This window comes from Vanacampus margaritifer, chromosome 6, assembly GCF_051991255.1.
Source record: "Vanacampus margaritifer isolate UIUO_Vmar chromosome 6, RoL_Vmar_1.0, whole genome shotgun sequence".
NCBI classification, from domain to species: Eukaryota; Metazoa; Chordata; class Actinopteri; order Syngnathiformes; family Syngnathidae; genus Vanacampus; species Vanacampus margaritifer.
The window spans coordinates 23,663,648-23,681,330 of NC_135437.1; the positions used below are offsets into that span (position 1 = coordinate 23,663,648).

A 17,683-nucleotide genomic window follows, 5' to 3' on the forward strand; every position below is an offset into this window, starting at 1 on the left:
TCATTAGACCTTCAAATGTGTCCACTCTTTAAAGACACGCCAACTGATGTCATTCACACACAATTGCGTTTCTCTCGCTCTTGTTAAATTACAAGCAAATAATACTATGTGTAATATTTCAAAGAGAAAACGTCTGTTATTACAAACGATCATTTAGATGCAGAATAAAAGTACTGAAATTCATTTTATTCTTTCGCTTTTAGTTTCCGGTGAGACGAATAATAATGTAACACCACATGTACACAAACATCCGCCGTTACTTCCGGATTATGAAAGCATGACTAAGAAACTCTTCTAAGTGCGCCAGCCAGCCAAGAAGCAGACAGATGGGCGTGACCTCAGTTAGATGGCTCTTGTGGTACATCGACTGAGATCAGGTACGTCACGTCTTTTTAGCCCAGGTGTGTCCTTGTTTCGATTCCTAACTTCTGCCGGGATGGACGAAATGGGTCTGGCCATGAGTCATTCTCCACTGGAGCGACTCCACTTTGACAATGTCGCCCTAAAGAAACTTCCCCTGGACACCTCCGATGAGCCCGGGGTGCGACAGGTGAAAGGAGCGTGTTTCTCCAGGGTCAAGCCGCAGCCGCTGACCAAGCCTCGGTTGGTGGCGGTGTCTCACGAAGCTTTGGCTCTGCTAGGGCTTAACGGGGACGAGATCACGGATGACGCACTCGCGCCACAATACCTTAGCGGCTCCAAAGTAATGCCTGGATCCGAGCTTGCTGCTCATTGCTACTGTGGCCACCAGTTCGGCAATTTCGCTGGTCAGCTGGGTGATGGTGCGGCCTGCTACCTGGGAGAGGTCAGAGTACCACCCAATCAGGACCCCAACCTGTTGCACGAAAACCCTAGTGGCCGATGGGAGATTCAGGTGAAAGGAGCCGGACTTACCCCCTATTCGAGGTACCAAAATGTTTGTTGTTATTGATTTGTCACTTTTACAATCTCATATAATGGCACCCATACTGGGGCACAATCGTGTTAATGTGAGGTATTGTGCATTTGCAGCGATAATAATGCTCAGTTTTGATTGACAAATTTGACACTGCCAAATATATTTTAATTTGTGGTTTAAACCTATCCTCAGGTATGTTTGGTTCGTTCCAGAATTGGAGAGTTTCCATCCCGGACATGACATTTTAAATAAAAATAATTGTCCTGAAACCAAATGTAACAGAAGCTGTAGTAAAAGTGATTGGTAAATATTTACAATATCAAATGGCTGTTGAGCGCCCCCTAAATTTGTTCATGTTCCTCTCTATTAATTGGCAACTTACATATACATATTATTTGACAAAATAATAGTTTTGTTTGTAGCTTCTGTTTATCTTACAGTCATATTTTAAATAGTTCTGTTTATGTTCTGAAGTTGTCTTTCAACATAGCTGAAACCCTGTTATGAAAAACTCATACATCTTGACAAGAGGATGATAGAAGTGAGCTACATGACTTAGCAGAAATGGCATCATTAAGATCATCGTTTTGAGACCCTATTTTATCGCTATTTAATATTTTTCCAGTGTTTTCAAACCTAGGGGAGTGTCACTCAAACCAACACAACCCCATAAACTCTTTATTAGAACAAGGCACGAGTTCTCTCCTGCTTTAATCTTAACTCATTCACTGCCATTGACGGCTATAGACGTCAAAAATTCATTTGAACTATTTCTATTAGTTTAACATTTTTTCCCACTTTTGTTAACAAGAGTATGAAAACTTACAATTGTTTTAATGTACATTTAGAACAGATATAACATTTGTGATTAATCGTGAGTTAACTAGTGGAGTCATGCGATTAATTATGATTACAAATTGTAATCGCCTGACGCCCCAAATTTTTAATAATGTTTTTTTTTTATTATTAATTTACTGCCATTGATGGCTATAAATGTCAAAAATTATTTTCAACTATTTCTATTAGTTTAACATTCTTTTCCACGTTTGTTAACAAGAGTATGAAAACCTAGATTTTTTTTATTGTACATTTAGAACAGATATAAAATTTGTGATTAATCATGAGTTAACTAGTGAAGCCATGCGATTAATTACAATTAAAAATGTTAATCTCCTGTCACCCTTAATTTTTAATAATTTTTTTTTAAATGAATTTATGGCAGTGAATGAGTTAAAATGTATCTTTTTTTATTTATTCATGTTCAATCTTAAAATTGTCTTTTTTCATTTATTTCTAATTATCTTACATTGTCAATATAAAACCGAACATTTTAATCTGCTGTATGTTGACAATTTATTCAGGCATATGCAATGTCACTACTCATTGTAGTCTTGTGTTGACAATAATGTGTAAATGACAACAGGTGGGACTGTAGAAATTTGACAATAAAATAAGTTGTGTGGCTTTCTGTCAATAGACAAGCCGACGGCCGCAAGGTGCTGCGCTCCAGCATAAGAGAGTTCCTCTGCAGCGAGGCTATGTACTTCTTGCGCGTGCCCACCACAAGAGCGGGCTCTGTTGTAACGTCAGACAGCAAAGTCGTAAGGGATATTTACTACAGCGGACACCCTCAACATGAGAGATGCTCCGTGGTCCTCAGAATCGCACCAACCTTTTTAAGGTGAGTAGTTAATGCCCTTGAACGTATCACATGTTCCTATACTTCCTGGATTTGACTGTTGCCGTTTTTCACGACCTGAACAGGTTTGGTTCTTTTGAGATATTTAAGCAGGCGGATGAGCTCACGGGTCGTCAGGGTCCCAGCTATGGATACGATGAGCTCCGAGGACAGATGCTGGATTATGTCATTGAGATGTTCTACCCAGAGATCCAGCAGCAGTATTCAGATCGGGTGGAGAGGAACGTGTCTTTCTTCAGAGAGGTTTGGAGCACTTTAGTGACTTTTAAAAGATGCCTGTGCAACCTTAGCAGCGTTGTGACATGCGTTTGATTCAAGACCGGGCGTCACAGACTGAAGTCAAGGCCATTTCGATCCTCTTATTGTGTTGAGCTGTAATAAATGACTCGGTGACCGCATGCGCTGAGTCACGGTGTCCTCTCTCCGTTTTAGCTGGGGTATCATCAAAACGCTGAAAGCAAGGTTGCTTGATTTTAAAGAAATTTTTAATGAAATATTCATTAAAATGATTACATTAACTTAAAAACTACTTATTCAAATAAATTTTTATTTAAATATGTGTTTAAGTACAAATAATACATATGCGATCATATTAGCTATCAAATCGTCAAATTATATTTGTAATTCAGTTTCGTCCTCCATTCTAGCATTTTAGCTTCGTATTATGATGACCAATGAACTTAAATTTGTGTTGTTGAGAAACTGCTGTATCAAATATAATTGGGAAATTGAGGTTGGCATATTTTGATATGTTACGATTACAATCTTTTTCTCCTGTGCTATGGATCATAAGTTAAATAGTGTTTTTTTTTCTTTGGTTTACTCTCACACTTCCTGCATACTTTTTCTCTCGTTTTTTTGGAGTGATAAGTGCTCCTACACCACGCCCTCCCACCAGTCGATATACATTCCCATGACTTTTTTTTACACTTTGCAACCATACTTCCCAAGCAGCAGATGGTGCTAGAAACCTGACTGTAAGTCATTTTAACCAACCACACAATTATAGAGCAGGGGTACTTAACTCATTCACTGCCATTGACGGCTACAGACATAAAATATTAATTTGAACTATTTCTATTAGTTTAACATTTTATCCTACTTTTGTTAAAAGGAGTATGAAAACCTAGATTTTTTTTTATGTATTAGAACAGATATAAAATGTTTGATTTTTTCGTGAGTTAACTAGTGAAGTCATGCGATTATTTACGATTTAAAATTGTAATCGCCAGACGCCCCTAATTTTTTATAATCTTTTCTTTAAAAGAAAAAAAATATTATTAAAATATATATATTTTTTTTTATAAAAACATAACATTATTAAAAATTAGGGGCATCAGGCGATTAAAATTTGTAATCATAATTAATCGCATGACTTCACTAGTTAACTCACAATCACAAATTTTATCTAAATATACCCCCAAAAATTATAGGTTTTCATACTGTTGTTAAAAAGCTAAAAATTGAAAAAAATGTTAAACTAGAATAAAATAGAAATAGTTCAAATGGCTTCAACAGTTTAGAGGCTACAAATTGGTGGTCACTGGTCAGCCCAGAGGCCTCAGGAGGCGCAAATCCAGGAAAAGGGGAATCAGATGCCTGAATTTCGTACGGATATGTCAATGTAAAATTAATGGAAAAATAAGGTACACATTTTGCATAGAATGCAGACAATCACAAAATAATATTAATTTCCCTAGTACCCATATACCATATATCCATATATCAAAGATTTTAACAATACATTTGTCAAATTGCTCACAATCTTGTGGCATTAGACAAGAGGTACTAATATTGGATTGCATCTATTTAACACTTTTTTTTTCATATATATATATTAGAAAAATAAGATTAAAGAAATCCCATTGTCACTTTTCTTGACTTCTTGTTTGAAGGTGGTGCATCGGACGGCTCGACTCGTGGCGCAGTGGCAATGTGTGGGATTTTGTCATGGCGTCCTGAACACAGACAACATGAGCATCCTAGGACTCACTCTGGACTATGGTCCCTATGGCTTCATGGACAGGTGAGATTGTTAGGAAATAACCATGTTGTTTAAAATCCAACTCCACTGCAAATTGTCCATCCGTCCATTACACTTGTAAATAAAGTACTGTATTTTTTCCTTCTTCGTTCATGTTTAATTCCCCTCAGGTTTGATCCAGACTTCATTTGCAACGCTTCGGACAACTCTGGACGCTACTCTTACCAGGCTCAGCCAGCTATCTGCCGCTGGAATCTTATCAAGTTAGCAGAGGCCCTCGATCCAGAGCTTCCACCTGACCGGGCAAACGCTGTTATGGAGGAATATTTAGATTTGTATAACAGCTACTACCTTAATAATATGAGGAAGAAGCTGGGTTTGTTGAAAAAAGAGGAACCCGAGGATGAGATCCTTATCACAGAGCTGCTGCAAACCATGCACAATACAGGTGAGACGGGAATGTTCAAGTCTTTGCTTTACCTTCTCCGTTACAAAAAAAAAAGAAAAAAAAAAAGAAGACTTTTATGGACAATTCATGTATGATCTATTTTCTTCTGTAGATTGGTTGTTTCATAATATGCAATACAAAAATATGCGGTTTCTGATATTGCGTCATAGAGAGACAGCCAGAGTTTTCGTGTTGTTCCATAACAATCGTAATATCCGTTTTCGTTTCCGCTTATCCTCTTGTTCATTTGTGGTCTATTATTGTGCAAGGGGCTGACTTCACCAACACGTTCCGCAACCTAAGTCGGATCCCGTGCCCCTCGGAGGGAGAAAGCGACAGTGAAGAGGTGATTGTCAAAGAAGCTGCAAACCTCCTGTTGGAGCAGTGTGCATCTTTGGAGGAGCTCAAAGCTGCCAATAAACCCACCATGGACCCACGGTGAGCTGCTTAGGTCACTAAACATTCACCACAACATTTACAGATTTGCAATAGAAATTTTGTGTAGGATTGATAAGAATTTATCATCTGACTACTGCTGATGGCTGACTAAGTGTATGACCGATTTAGGGCTAACTAAATTAGTATTGGGCTCTTTATTTAAAAATGACAGTGTGCAAATACATTAAAAGATGGCTGCACTTTACTGTAAGCAGGAATGTAATACATTTGAACTTGTTATCAGATTTCCTGGTGTGACTGTTTGCACAACATGCAGTTATGTAAACATAATCAATAAAACCAAGCACTCCATAAAGATAATCCTCATGTTCTTTAACTCTTTGACTGCCAGACGTTTTCAGAAAAGGGATGCCGTGGGTGCCAGTCGATTTAAGCATTTTGACTGATCTTTCAAGGTCCACAGAAAATTATGTGTTTGGACTATGGAAACACACATACTACCAAATGAAAGATTGGACTCTCATCTTTCATCAGAAAAAAAAGTTTGTTTCTACCTTATTCCGTTTTTCAGTAATCAACAATAGAAAATGGTTAGTTTCACCTCTGTTTTGAAACAAACGTCTTTTAACGTCTTTGGCACTCCTCCATAGGATTTTACTAAACGTTATTTAACGTTTTTGGCAGTCAAAGAGTTAAATGATCACTATCATATTCGGAATGACAGCTGGTCTAAACCTGGGACACACATTTCCCCATGTTCATTAAGTTACGACACTTTTATAGAAGGCAAAGCAAGCAAATATACAAATTGCAGTCAAACGTAGTGAGTACAATTTAATTTGACTAAGTAATGATCCACCCCAAAATTAGGGATGTTACTACAATAAGTACATTTACTACATTTGATACATAAAATCTAGGCGTGGGAATCTTTGAATGTCTCAGGATTCGATTCTGTTTTTTTGGGTCTGCGATTTGATTCAGAATCCATTTTCGATTAAGAACGCTCTTTGATTCACAATGATTTGATTGGCAATGATTTTTGCTTCAATCTATAGATGTGCAAGGAATTGTAATGATCTACTCCAGTCTGACTCGCTAATGCTAATTAGTGTGCCACTCGCGGCACTTTTATCACTCAAAAGAACGGCTCTACGCTGGAAAAAAACTTAACATTGTATTAGACCGCGTGGAACCACACTGCCCCTCAGTGGCCAGACCGGGTACAACATGAACAGCGCTCCAAATAAAGGCACACACTGACAAAGACAAGACAGTATAAAATAATTTAAATAAAATCGATTTTGGGACATTTAGGCACACCCCTAATAATCACCCCCCCCCCCCAAAAAAAAAAAAAAGACAATGACAGATCATTATTAAGAAAGACCTATATATTCCAATATAACGTTTTTCCTTAAAATTGCATGAACTGAATGGCAATTTTCGATTATTCTAATTTCTACTTTGTAGTTCCTGATGGTAAAATGGACACAAGAGGGCGGCTGGTTGGCCACCCTCGTAAATACCAATACCCTGAAAGAGGGCCCCAGGGGCACGATTACAATGTATAAAATATACAAACAAATTGATAAAGGCCTTCTGCTTCACGACATGTCACACATTGGTCTGACAGGCCCCTTTTCTCTTCAAGGCATAGTGAGCTGATTTAATGTGGAAGAGCCTTTCACCTCACAAATGTTCTCTCTCTTAGATGAGTAGTCTAAATTTCCACAGGCCTACTCCAGTTTCTTGTAGAAAATCCTCCCAGGAGAGTGGAAGCAACTCTGTCATGTCACTGCCTTATTCCCATTTGTGCTTAACTCATTCACTGCCATTGACGGTTGTAGACGTCAAATATTTATTTGAACTATTTCTATTAGTTTAACATTTTTTTCCACTTTTATTAACAAGAGTATGAAAACCTAGATTTTTTTTATTGTACATTTAGAACAGATATAAAATTTGTGATTAATCGTAATTAAAAATGTGATCACCTGACGCTCCAAATTTTTTAATAATCTTTTCTTTTCTTTTCTTTTTAATCGCGTCAGGCGATGAATTTTTTTTTATTGTAATAAATCGCATGACTTCAATAGTTAACCCACGATTAATCCTAAATTTTATATCTGTTCTAAATGTACAATTAAAACATTTCTAGGTTTTCATACTCTTGTTAACAAAAGTGGAAAAAATGTTAAACTAATAGAAATAGTTAAAATTAATTTTTGGCGTCTATAGCCGTCAATGGCAGTGAATGAGTTAATATGGGGATAGTAGCTACAGCAGGTGTTCCAATCCTTTCTTTCATTCTACATACTTACTGTTTTTTATGTTCTGCATGCTGTCAACAGGGAGTTGTCGATGCTGCTTTCTATGGCGCAGAGCAACCCGGCGCTGTTCCAGATGATCTCAGACAGGATGACAATAGGGAGGCAGCTCGGCCGACTCAGCAAGCTGAAGGAACTGATGGAGACCAACGAGGAAGAAATCAAAGCCAAGCAGACTGAGGAGTGGACCTCCTGGATCACACGCTATAGGTGGGATGGGAAATGGACACGGTGATTGGACTCGTGTCTAGTTGCTTGTAAAGCTCACATAAGGTGGTTAAATTGCTTGGCCCGGATGTTTAAGTGGAAGTGTCACTGATAAAGTGGGTAGGGAGTGTCAATTAAAAACAGGAAGTGGGCTGTTGGGTGTTCCGTTACTGTTGTCATGCGTGCTCGTTGGTATCAACCACTACAGGAAGCGTCTGGCTCAGGAACTGGAGGGCAGCAGTGATATGCAAGCTGTGCAGGGAGAGAGGGTGAGGGTGATGGACAGCACCAACCCACGTGTGGTGCTCCGCAACTACATTGCCCAGAATGCAATAGAGGCTGCTGAAAGCGGAGACTTCGCTGAGGTATGGTCACCTGATGCTTGTGGTTTGTTCACTAGCTCACAAAAGACAATAATAATAATAACTAGAAAAATTCCCGCGGAAATTTTGAATGGGACTGCTGACTCTTGTAAATGAGCTGAACAGTTTAAAACTTAAAAGACTGGAATCGCTCAAGAAATGTGGAAGTTAACCATAATCAACATCAACTAAAAGTATCTTACTTTCCATAAAAAAATGTAAATGAGCTGAACAGTTTAAAATTTAAATGACTGGAATCGGTCAAGAAATGTGGAAGTTAACTATAATCAACATCAACTAAAAGTATCTTACTGTCCCTTTAAGAAACATGCACATTCACGCACGCACATTTGAGAGTGGCGGTAGAAGCCTAATTCACTCACTGTCTTTGAACCCGCACAGAGGGGAGAGCTTTCATTCCTTAAAAAAGATTTCGACACTGAGCTAAAGATGGGAAAACTTCCTACAAAATGAGCTAAAATTCGTATCGGTCGGATAACGTATGCGCGCGCAGCGTGTCTTGGAAAAAGGTGCTTTAGGTGTGTGATTTTGTCTTTCCATTTCCCATTCATTCCTATGGCACTTTTTGGGGTAGTTTTTGGGGTATTGCGTCGCCATGGTAAGTGGGAATTCCTAGAAAAATAATGCCGCACCGAGTCCGATCGAGCCGCATCGTTTGATACCTCATTTGTCCCGGTGCGATCTACGGTACGGGCCGCATTCTTGCCGAAAAATCGGTGGAAGATGAAATAAGAATATTTGCTATAACTTGCTATAATAATAATAAGCCCATTTTCTAGGAATAGTAATATGTGCTGCTTGCTTGCTACGCAAAGCAGTCCCATAATTATTATTATTATTATCTACGATAAATCCCATTGACCTCCGTTCCATTTGCTCACAGTGTAAAAAAGTGTCACAATATGTTGTGTAATATCCAGCTATACTGTACTTCAGGTCCGGCGGGTCCTCAAAGTTCTGGAGAAGCCTTTCTGCTCCCAGCCGGGTCTGGAGGCGCCTGCGTGGGCGGGCCAAGGTGGTGCCACCCAACAGGGGGAGAGAGACGACGGCGAAGAGCATCAGGAAGAGACGGCATCTGCCTCGACAGTCCAAAATCCCGTCCCGTATGATGGCAAACCTCCAGCTTGGTCTCAGGCAATCTGTGTCACATGATCTTCGTAATAACTTCCCTGAACTTCATCATCTGGCCTGCCAAAATGTGAGGGAAGTGTTAGCAATTCACTTCCTGTTTTCATTTGTCTCTTGATTATTTACACAGTTCGATCACTGTGTGGTGGGCCGGTGTCAGGGAAGCGGTTGTGAGATTCATCACTCCATAGAGAACATCAGTGACGCAGGGCAGTCAGGGAATAAGTTGGGTTTGCTCTCACGTTCTGTTACTACTATCATGACAGCTCTTGCACACATAAGATAAAAAAAGTGATATATTTTTTTTATTCTGTAGAGTATAAAAAATCACCCAACTCGTTCCCTGTCTGTTTGGTGCCTGGTGTCTGTTAATGACGGCTCAGACGGAAAGTCTTACAAGGACCTGTCTGAGGCTGATAAACTGTGGGGGCAATGCCTGAAAATATACCAAATAGAAATCATTAGTTTGATTGCTAACAGCAAGAGACGACATTTACATTGTCCAGCCACAACATTATGAACATTTGATGAATGAGAGCCAATGACGACGTTGTTAGGCAACTATGAACTATATGGTGCCTTGAGATATGAGCTTCTGTGACCACGCCCATAACTCAACAACACTCATCTCAAATTCCCCCATTGAAATGAATGGAAATGCTATGAATCCATTCCAGCCTCCCCAAAATAAACAACAAAAATATTTGTAATGCATGTTTAACCATACAAATAGCACTCTATAATACTAAACTTTATACATTTTCCCTTCTCCAATTCAGCGGACCTGGTGACATTGTAATACAGACAAGCGGGTATACTGTCCATGGAGCTGCTCTCGGCTCCTTCCGTAAGCCATAGTAGTAAAAAGTTGTTCTTTTCAGAGGATAAATAATATAAATATGTGACTATTGTCATATATGTCTACGTATTGCTCTACCTTTTGTGTTTAAATATATGTTAATACTGATGCTATTTGATAGCCCGTCTATGGTCTTCCCCATTTTGTGTTGTGGACTTTAAGGCAAAGTCATGTCGTTTATTTAAATACACAATGTGTAATTCTCTTTGTTTTATGTTAATTTTGACGGGCATGCTTCAGGTGTGAGCGCCAATGGAAATGTTCACGAGCTTCCCAACTGCCGTTTGTTGTGTGGTGAGTTGAGTTCACTGCCACTTTAACGTGCTTGTATATCAAGTTTTTGCTCACAAGTCAAAGCTAAAGAAGTGGGCGAAGAGTGCTGGTCAGGCTCGTATGTCGGGTCACTTGTATCTCAAAGCACCACTGCACATGATATATTTTCATTGTACAAATCGTGTAGAATTGTACTGCATCATAAGTTAATTGAATAAACATTGTAATTCATGATTTTGAGTTTTCTTTTTTTTTAATAACAGTACTTGTATAGGATCATATTAGAAGATGAAGATGGTGCAGGTGTGTCTAATGTTGTGGCCAGTCAATGTTAAAATGTTTTCATGTGAAAGTTGCTTCAGCGTAGCACGGTATTCTAACATTGTCTTTATTAGAGCGTTTATTTACATCATACCATTTGTAGGTCAATCACAAGGATTCTAATCGCGATCAGTTAAAGAACGAATTGTGACATCCGTGTGTTTATATGTTTACCTCAGAATGTATTTGGAACGTTTTGCTGAGATTCTCCAAAGTTGTAGCCTATTTTAAGTCTTATGAAATCCTAATAAACTCCCGTATACTAATCTCAAATGCACTCTGCTTCTTCATAGTTACGTTACATAACCGCAGCGACACTGGAAATGAATGATCCTTTTACCAACATAAACATATTTGTGTTAGCCTATTAAGGCCACGCAGGCTGATCTTATGCAAGCTGACTTTTTTTTCTGGTACGCTCAGAAGAATGGTCATGCCCTAGCAAGTCCTTAAACTTCCGCACATGCTTGCATAAAGCCGCATAGACAGCCAACCTGACAGTCTTCTCATTACTGGAGACTTTATTGCTTTTTCTTTTTTCTTTTTTTTGCGCATTGGTTCCAACTTCCAGTTGAACGCACGATTTTTTTTCCCTCTTTATCACCCCCACCCACTGCGGCGTAGTGTCGTGTTACACACATTCCAGGTATCTCACCTTTAGTGGCAGACGTCCAAACTGGAGTCGGGAGTGGTTTTGTGCGACTTCAGGGTGCGCCCTGAAGAGCGCCTGACGCACGCGCACACAAACACACGAACGCAGGCGTAATAATGATCGACGCACAGGAGCTGGAACAATGGACGAGTAGCTCCTGAACAGACTGAACTACAAAAGAGAAGGATAATCCATTTTTAATTCTCTTCACCTTCTCACAACAAGAATGTCTCGACGTGTCAGACCGGGCTACCATCGGCAGGAGATCAACAAAACCTCATGGGAGGTACCGGATAGGTACCGTGAGCTGAAGCAGGTGGGGACTGGAGCATACGGGACGGTCTGGTGAGTGAAATGTGACAAATCGGTGACAAATCGGTGTAAAAGTCATTAAGCCATTGTGTGTGTGTGTCTGCGTGTGCGCGCGCGGCGTACTTTTGACAATAGAAAGTCATAGGGAAGAACAGATGGTGTTATACAGCCAGCACATTGGCTCATGTTTAACAAAAGAGCATCTCATCTTGACATGTTTTTTTTTTTTATAATCGTCAATGGAAAACAAGACCACGCCGATCATCTTACAATATTTGTATAACGACATATTTAAGTGATCCATCCCTCAAACGTGAAGGTGAAGTCTGCAACCTGCAGAACAAAGTAGCATTGAGTGCGATTTGCCCTCAGTGTTCATTGTACTGTAAATGATTTACTCAGTGGGCGGGCCCAGGCCGAGCTGCTGTGCCTCAAAAACGCACAATAATACTTCAACAACACAGCCAAAGTTGTTGTTGTTGTTCGGTACCAGCCCGAGATGGAGCCTCCATCCAAAGCAGTGAGCAACTGTGTTTTTTTTATGCAGTCATTCATTACATTAGAAAGATACAAAAGATGGAGCTCAATCTATGACGTTTTCTGACTGCCCCCTTCATTAGGTACACATCCACAATCTGTTGAGCATCGTGTTTTTATTATGCGCTGCACTGCCATACCAAGATATATTTCTTATAGAAATCCTAATTCTGTATTGATTCTGGAATACAATTAAAAACCAAAATCAATGCTGCATACATCTAATAATAAATAATACAGTACATATTATATAGCACAAGCATAATTGAATGTTTGGATCTCAAATGTATCTCATGTTAATTATGGCCTGTCAGAATCGCATTCAAATGAAAGCTTGGTATTTGTTCAAAGAAGACTCTATCTATCTATCTATCTATCTATCTATCTATCTATCTATCTATCTATCTATCTATCTATCTATCCATCCTTCAAATACTGTATTTGAGCTCTTTTTTTTCTTCTTTTTTGCTCATTAGTTCAGCAGTGGACATCAGAACCAGAACCAAAGTGGCCATCAAGAAGCTGTATCGACCCTTTCAGTCAGAGCTGTTTGCCAAACGAGCTTACCGGGAGCTAAGACTCCTCAAACACATGAAGCACGAAAATGTGAGCTCTACGATATATTTTTTTTATACTGTGGCCTCACATATTGTAACCATGTTGTATGCTCCCTCCGCTGCAGGTGATTGGTCTCTTAGACGTGTTCACTGCGGATCTCTCGTTGGACAAACTTAATGATTTGTAAGTGAGAATCATCCGTACGCTAATTTTTGAGCACATTGCTTCTCGCGCTCACAATGATCTTTGACCCTCAAGTTACCTGGTGATGCCGTTCATGGGGACAGACCTGGGCAAAGTGATGAAGGTGCAGAGGCTCTCTGAAGAAAAAATCCAATATTTGGTCTATCAGATTCTCAAAGGGCTCAAGGTGGAGAACTCTCATTTGACCTGCTGTTGTATGCCATTTACGACCCATTGTTCTGTTGATGAAGTCACACATATGCTCTTTTATTACAGTATATTCACTCTTCTGGGATCATTCATAGGGTAAGTTAGCTTTTATTGTTTTGTTTTGAGTTATCTAATCAACAAAACAAAGTGGCATTTTACAAGCTAGGACTTACTTTCTTTTGCTTCTCTCTTGCTGGTTTACTTAACTGTATGTTGAGACAGTTTGCTCATGTGAACTTTTCAGGACCTTAAACCAGGGAATCTTGCCATTAACCAAGACTGTGAGCTCAAGGTACGATCGCACGCACACACGTACACACGTCATAAAAAAAAGTAAATATTTGTTCCAATACTACATGTTGTTACCGTTAACCGTTTTCCATCAATTTGAAAAAATATATTTCCAAAAATGGACGCCATCATGTAAAGCAGTAAATCAATGTGACCCAGCCAAAAAAAATTTAAATTATTGTACATTGGAGAAAAATAGTTTCCAGTTTGATACCAGTACGAGTACACAACTCTTAACCAGTCAATACCAATACCAAGCATCAATGCCACTAGTATTTTGGATACATACAAAATAATAATCATAATATAATACCTGCATATTCCAGTATAGCATTTTTATTTTATTTTTTTTACTTAAAATTGCATTATATTAATACATACATACAAAGATACCAAAACAAAGCCCAAAACAACAATGACCAAACTCCAAACAAACACTGTGAAAAACTAATTAAAACTTGGCAAATGACTTGGGGTACAACACAAGTGGGAAATAAACCAACAAGGACTGAAAAAAAGTAAAGGACTTAAATACATATACTAACGAGACAACAAGAGACACCTGGACAAGACATGTGGCCGAGGGAACTGGTTGGCTGACACGAGGGACCAGGATGACAAGCACAGGTGGACATGTTAAAACTTGACGAGACGTTGACAAAAGAAAACATACGGAAAACATGACAAAATCCGACTAAACCTAACCAAAAACTCAGACCATGACAAATTTTGCATTATTCTAATATCAAATTCCTGAACGGCCACAAGAGGGTGGCCAGTATTGACCGCTGTCGCGAGTACAGATACTTTTCAATATCACAACCCCACTTTCATGACGGCATCGTTATGATTTCACCTGTCCTTGTCCTGTCAGATCTTGGACTTTGGTTTGGCACGTCAGGCCGACAGCGAGATGACGGGCTATGTGGTGACTCGCTGGTACCGAGCCCCAGAAGTCATCTTGAGCTGGATGCACTACAGCCAGACTGGTAATCGATACCATGCATTTATGAAGTGCTCTCATCTAATGACACGTTATGCGCATGCAGTATGTGCTGTTCACGGGCACTCGGTGCTTCTCAACACGAGGCTGTTAAGACCATTTTTGATTTATCACCAAATGTTGGCAACCTTCAGTGAGCAGGCTCGGACTTGTGTAGTTGTCGGTGACGTGGATCATTGAAAAGTAAACTCAATCAAGCAGCTTCTTTTCAAATTTGGAGTATAAAGCCTGCCAAATAATTTACCTGTAGCATACTGAGGATATTGTAAGGTCACGACAAGGGCTTCAAGAATGGTTTTTTTTTTTTTGCCATTTCACTACACTTCATACTTTGCGTTTTTAAAGAGACAATTCAATGGAATTCATCACAAGAGCTCGATTAGTATTTTGACCCTCTCACTTTGCTGAATACAATTTCAGAAATAGCGAGCCTATTTGATACAGTGACTGCAAATGCCAATCACAATATTAAGCATAAACAATTTGCGATAGCTGTTTATTTTATTTTATTTTTTATGTGTTGTATTGGATCCTATTCAAGTGTTAATGAAAATAATTAGTGTCATTACTAATGTGATGATATGATGGTATGGCTGATAATGGATTTTTTTTTTTTAAATCATGAAATATGACAAGCAATTTTTGTTCCCACATTTTAAGAGTAGAAATTAATAAACACATGACTGAATTATCAGCATTTATATGTATTATGTATACGTAGTAGGCTACAGAGTAATTTCAAACACGTATTTAATACGTTAACACGTGCATGGATGGACATAAAAGTGTTATTATCTAAGTAAGGGACAATTTTATAATCTGCTTTGTGACCAGTTGTCTGAGTTAATACTATGTACCGTCACTTATATTCCACGAGAGGGCGCTCGCTCAACATTCAACTTGTTGATTCAATTGAAGCAAAGCGTTTTGTATTAATGTCCTGTCTTGTACTTGTTCCACAGTGGATATTTGGTCAGTTGGCTGCATCATGGCAGAGATGCTACAAGGGAAACCTCTTTTTAAAGGGAATGACCGTATCCTTTCCCACTGTTTGTCCACGTGTTCCTATTTTGTTTTATTATATTATTGTTAATTGGACATCATTACCTTTGATCCCTTAACTCCCAAGTTTATCAGACCTCGATCAGCTGACTGAGATAATGAAGATCACAGGGACGCCTTCTCAGGAATTTATATCAAAACTACAATCAGATGACGTGAGTTTGAATCACACAACAGCAAACAAATGCAGACTTGATTGATGATAAGAATCTGCTTGGATTTTATAACAAACCTTACAAGTGACCCAAGAGTGATTAATTAATGAAATTACCCTCTCTGTTTACAATCTAATTGTAACTTCACATTCTTCCATGCGAGTGTCCATTTCGACTTTTATTTGAATTAAAGTGTAAGTGTTTTATATTCAGGCCAAAGGCTACATCAAAAGTCTTCAAAAAGTCGAAAAGAAAGATCTTCAAAAAGTGTTCTCCAAAGCCAACCCACAAGGTAGTACATGTTTACTTTTGAATCGGATACAGTATTTATTTATTTATTTTTTACAGATTTGATTTGATTTGCTGTCCCACCTCATTTCTTCAGCCGTGTCTGTGCTGGAGCGCATGTTATTACTGGATCCCGAAAGCAGGGCAACAGCGGCGGAGGCCCTCAAGTTGCCGTTCTTCTCAGAGTTTCGGGAACCCGAGGAAGAGACGGAAGCTCAGCCGTACGACCACTCGATGGACAACACAGAGCTGCCCCTGGAGCAGTGGAAACGTAAGGCTCAAGGGCAAATCAAACATCAATCAGCGACGACAAGCGTTTACCTTGGTTGTGTGTGTGTTGTGTTCTCTGTTTTTCTGTAGGTCACACCTTCACAGAGATCTTAATCTTTAAGCCTGTTGTGCCAGAATCCAAGGAAACATCTCTGTAAGACACAAAAAAGTGCCGCCTCCTCTGGTACCTCACTTTCATACATTTGTACATAATTAACTTAAGACAATCAAATCAGTACATTTTGCGCTTTTCTTTCAACTCAAATGTCAATATGTTTTCGGTTGGAGGTACACATGAGACCAGATCAACACAACGTACTGTACATCATTTTATGCCTCTGTAGAAAATAAGAAATTAGTCATGATAGATTTCTTAAACTTAAATCGGACAATTACATTTTTTATTTTATTTTTTTGTGATAAGATTGATTACGTCTTGCATTCCCTATAGACGTCACGTTGCCTTGTTGTAATAATATTGGGTTTTATGTTTGTGGGAGATTTATTTGGTTACATTTTCACGTTTCATATGTATGACCTTTACTATCATCCCACTTTCAGGAACTCATTTATAAACGTTTACACTCATTTTCAAATGTATTTGTGAAAGTAGTCGTGCATTTTTAATTGTAGCGTCTCTCACAAAATTCTAGACAATTTATTAGCCAGACTTGCTTGTTGTTTTTAAACAAGCGCAGAATTTCACTTTAGATGTTCATCGTTATGCCACAGAAATACAAAGAGACAAACATGCTGAACAGACCACAAAACTAAGCAAAGCATGCAATTGTACATGGATGGCTTAGTGGTTTTGTTAATAAAAGACATAAAACAGTTGTTGGCCAGGCTGCGTTGTTTTACATACCATCAATTGTTTATTTGAGCATAGATACAATATTGTGTTTTCTATTTCAATCTACTAATGAATAGAGAGCTCACAGACAATGAGAATTATTTATTAATAATTCACAACTGAATGCAATTCCTCAATCTCAATCCTAACTGCTCAATAGGCCAATAAAAACATTGAATGAAAAACTACAAAGGAAGTAAATGGCACTAAAAACTGCACAGGAAACTCAAAATTTAGAATTGAATTTAGCACTTTGAAAAAAGTGGAAATCTTACTTCTTGCAATGGTAGAAAGCAAAACCCACATATTTATCCAGCATATATGTATAGTCTTAATGTGCAAAGCAGTAATCCCTCTCTATGTTAAAAGTGACTATAACA

General features: G+C 38.7%; 2 protein-coding genes across 2 annotated transcripts; both read left to right on the forward strand.

The window, feature by feature from the left end:
• The first annotated feature begins 239 nt into the window (after window positions 1-239).
• On the forward strand, window positions 240-11,202 carry selenoo1 (selenoprotein O1). Its single transcript, XM_077569041.1, has 9 exons — window positions 240-906; window positions 2,376-2,579; window positions 2,663-2,840; window positions 4,493-4,623; window positions 4,752-5,029; window positions 5,299-5,467; window positions 7,783-7,968; window positions 8,174-8,330; window positions 9,285-11,202. The coding sequence occupies exons 1-9, from the start codon at window positions 347-349 to the stop codon at window positions 9,507-9,509; spliced, it is 2,088 nt and encodes a 695-aa protein (XP_077425167.1). The 5' UTR covers window positions 240-346; the 3' UTR covers window positions 9,510-11,202.
• Window positions 11,203-11,455: 253 nt separating this feature from the next.
• mapk12a (mitogen-activated protein kinase 12a) lies at window positions 11,456-17,287 on the forward strand. The gene is made up of 12 exons (XM_077568753.1): window positions 11,456-11,926; window positions 12,907-13,036; window positions 13,113-13,171; window positions 13,247-13,358; window positions 13,448-13,477; window positions 13,626-13,673; window positions 14,547-14,661; window positions 15,638-15,709; window positions 15,813-15,892; window positions 16,106-16,184; window positions 16,278-16,451; window positions 16,541-17,287. Exons 1-12 carry the CDS (start codon window positions 11,808-11,810, stop codon window positions 16,606-16,608), a joined length of 1,086 nt encoding a protein of 361 aa, XP_077424879.1. The 5' UTR covers window positions 11,456-11,807; the 3' UTR covers window positions 16,609-17,287.
• The last annotated feature ends 396 nt before the right edge of the window (window positions 17,288-17,683 follow it).

Excerpts from the sequence above, each read along its gene's own strand:
- mapk12a (XM_077568753.1), top strand. The coding sequence starts at position 11,808 with ATGTCTCGACGTGTCAGACCGGGCTACCATCGGCAGGAGATCAACAAA. Across the intron at positions 13,172-13,246 it reads TTGGACAAACTTAATGATTT|TTACCTGGTGATGCCGTTCA; the intron begins GTAAGTGAGAAT and ends TTGACCCTCAAG. Across the intron at positions 16,185-16,277 it reads CTCCAAAGCCAACCCACAAG|CCGTGTCTGTGCTGGAGCGC; the intron begins GTAGTACATGTT and ends TCATTTCTTCAG.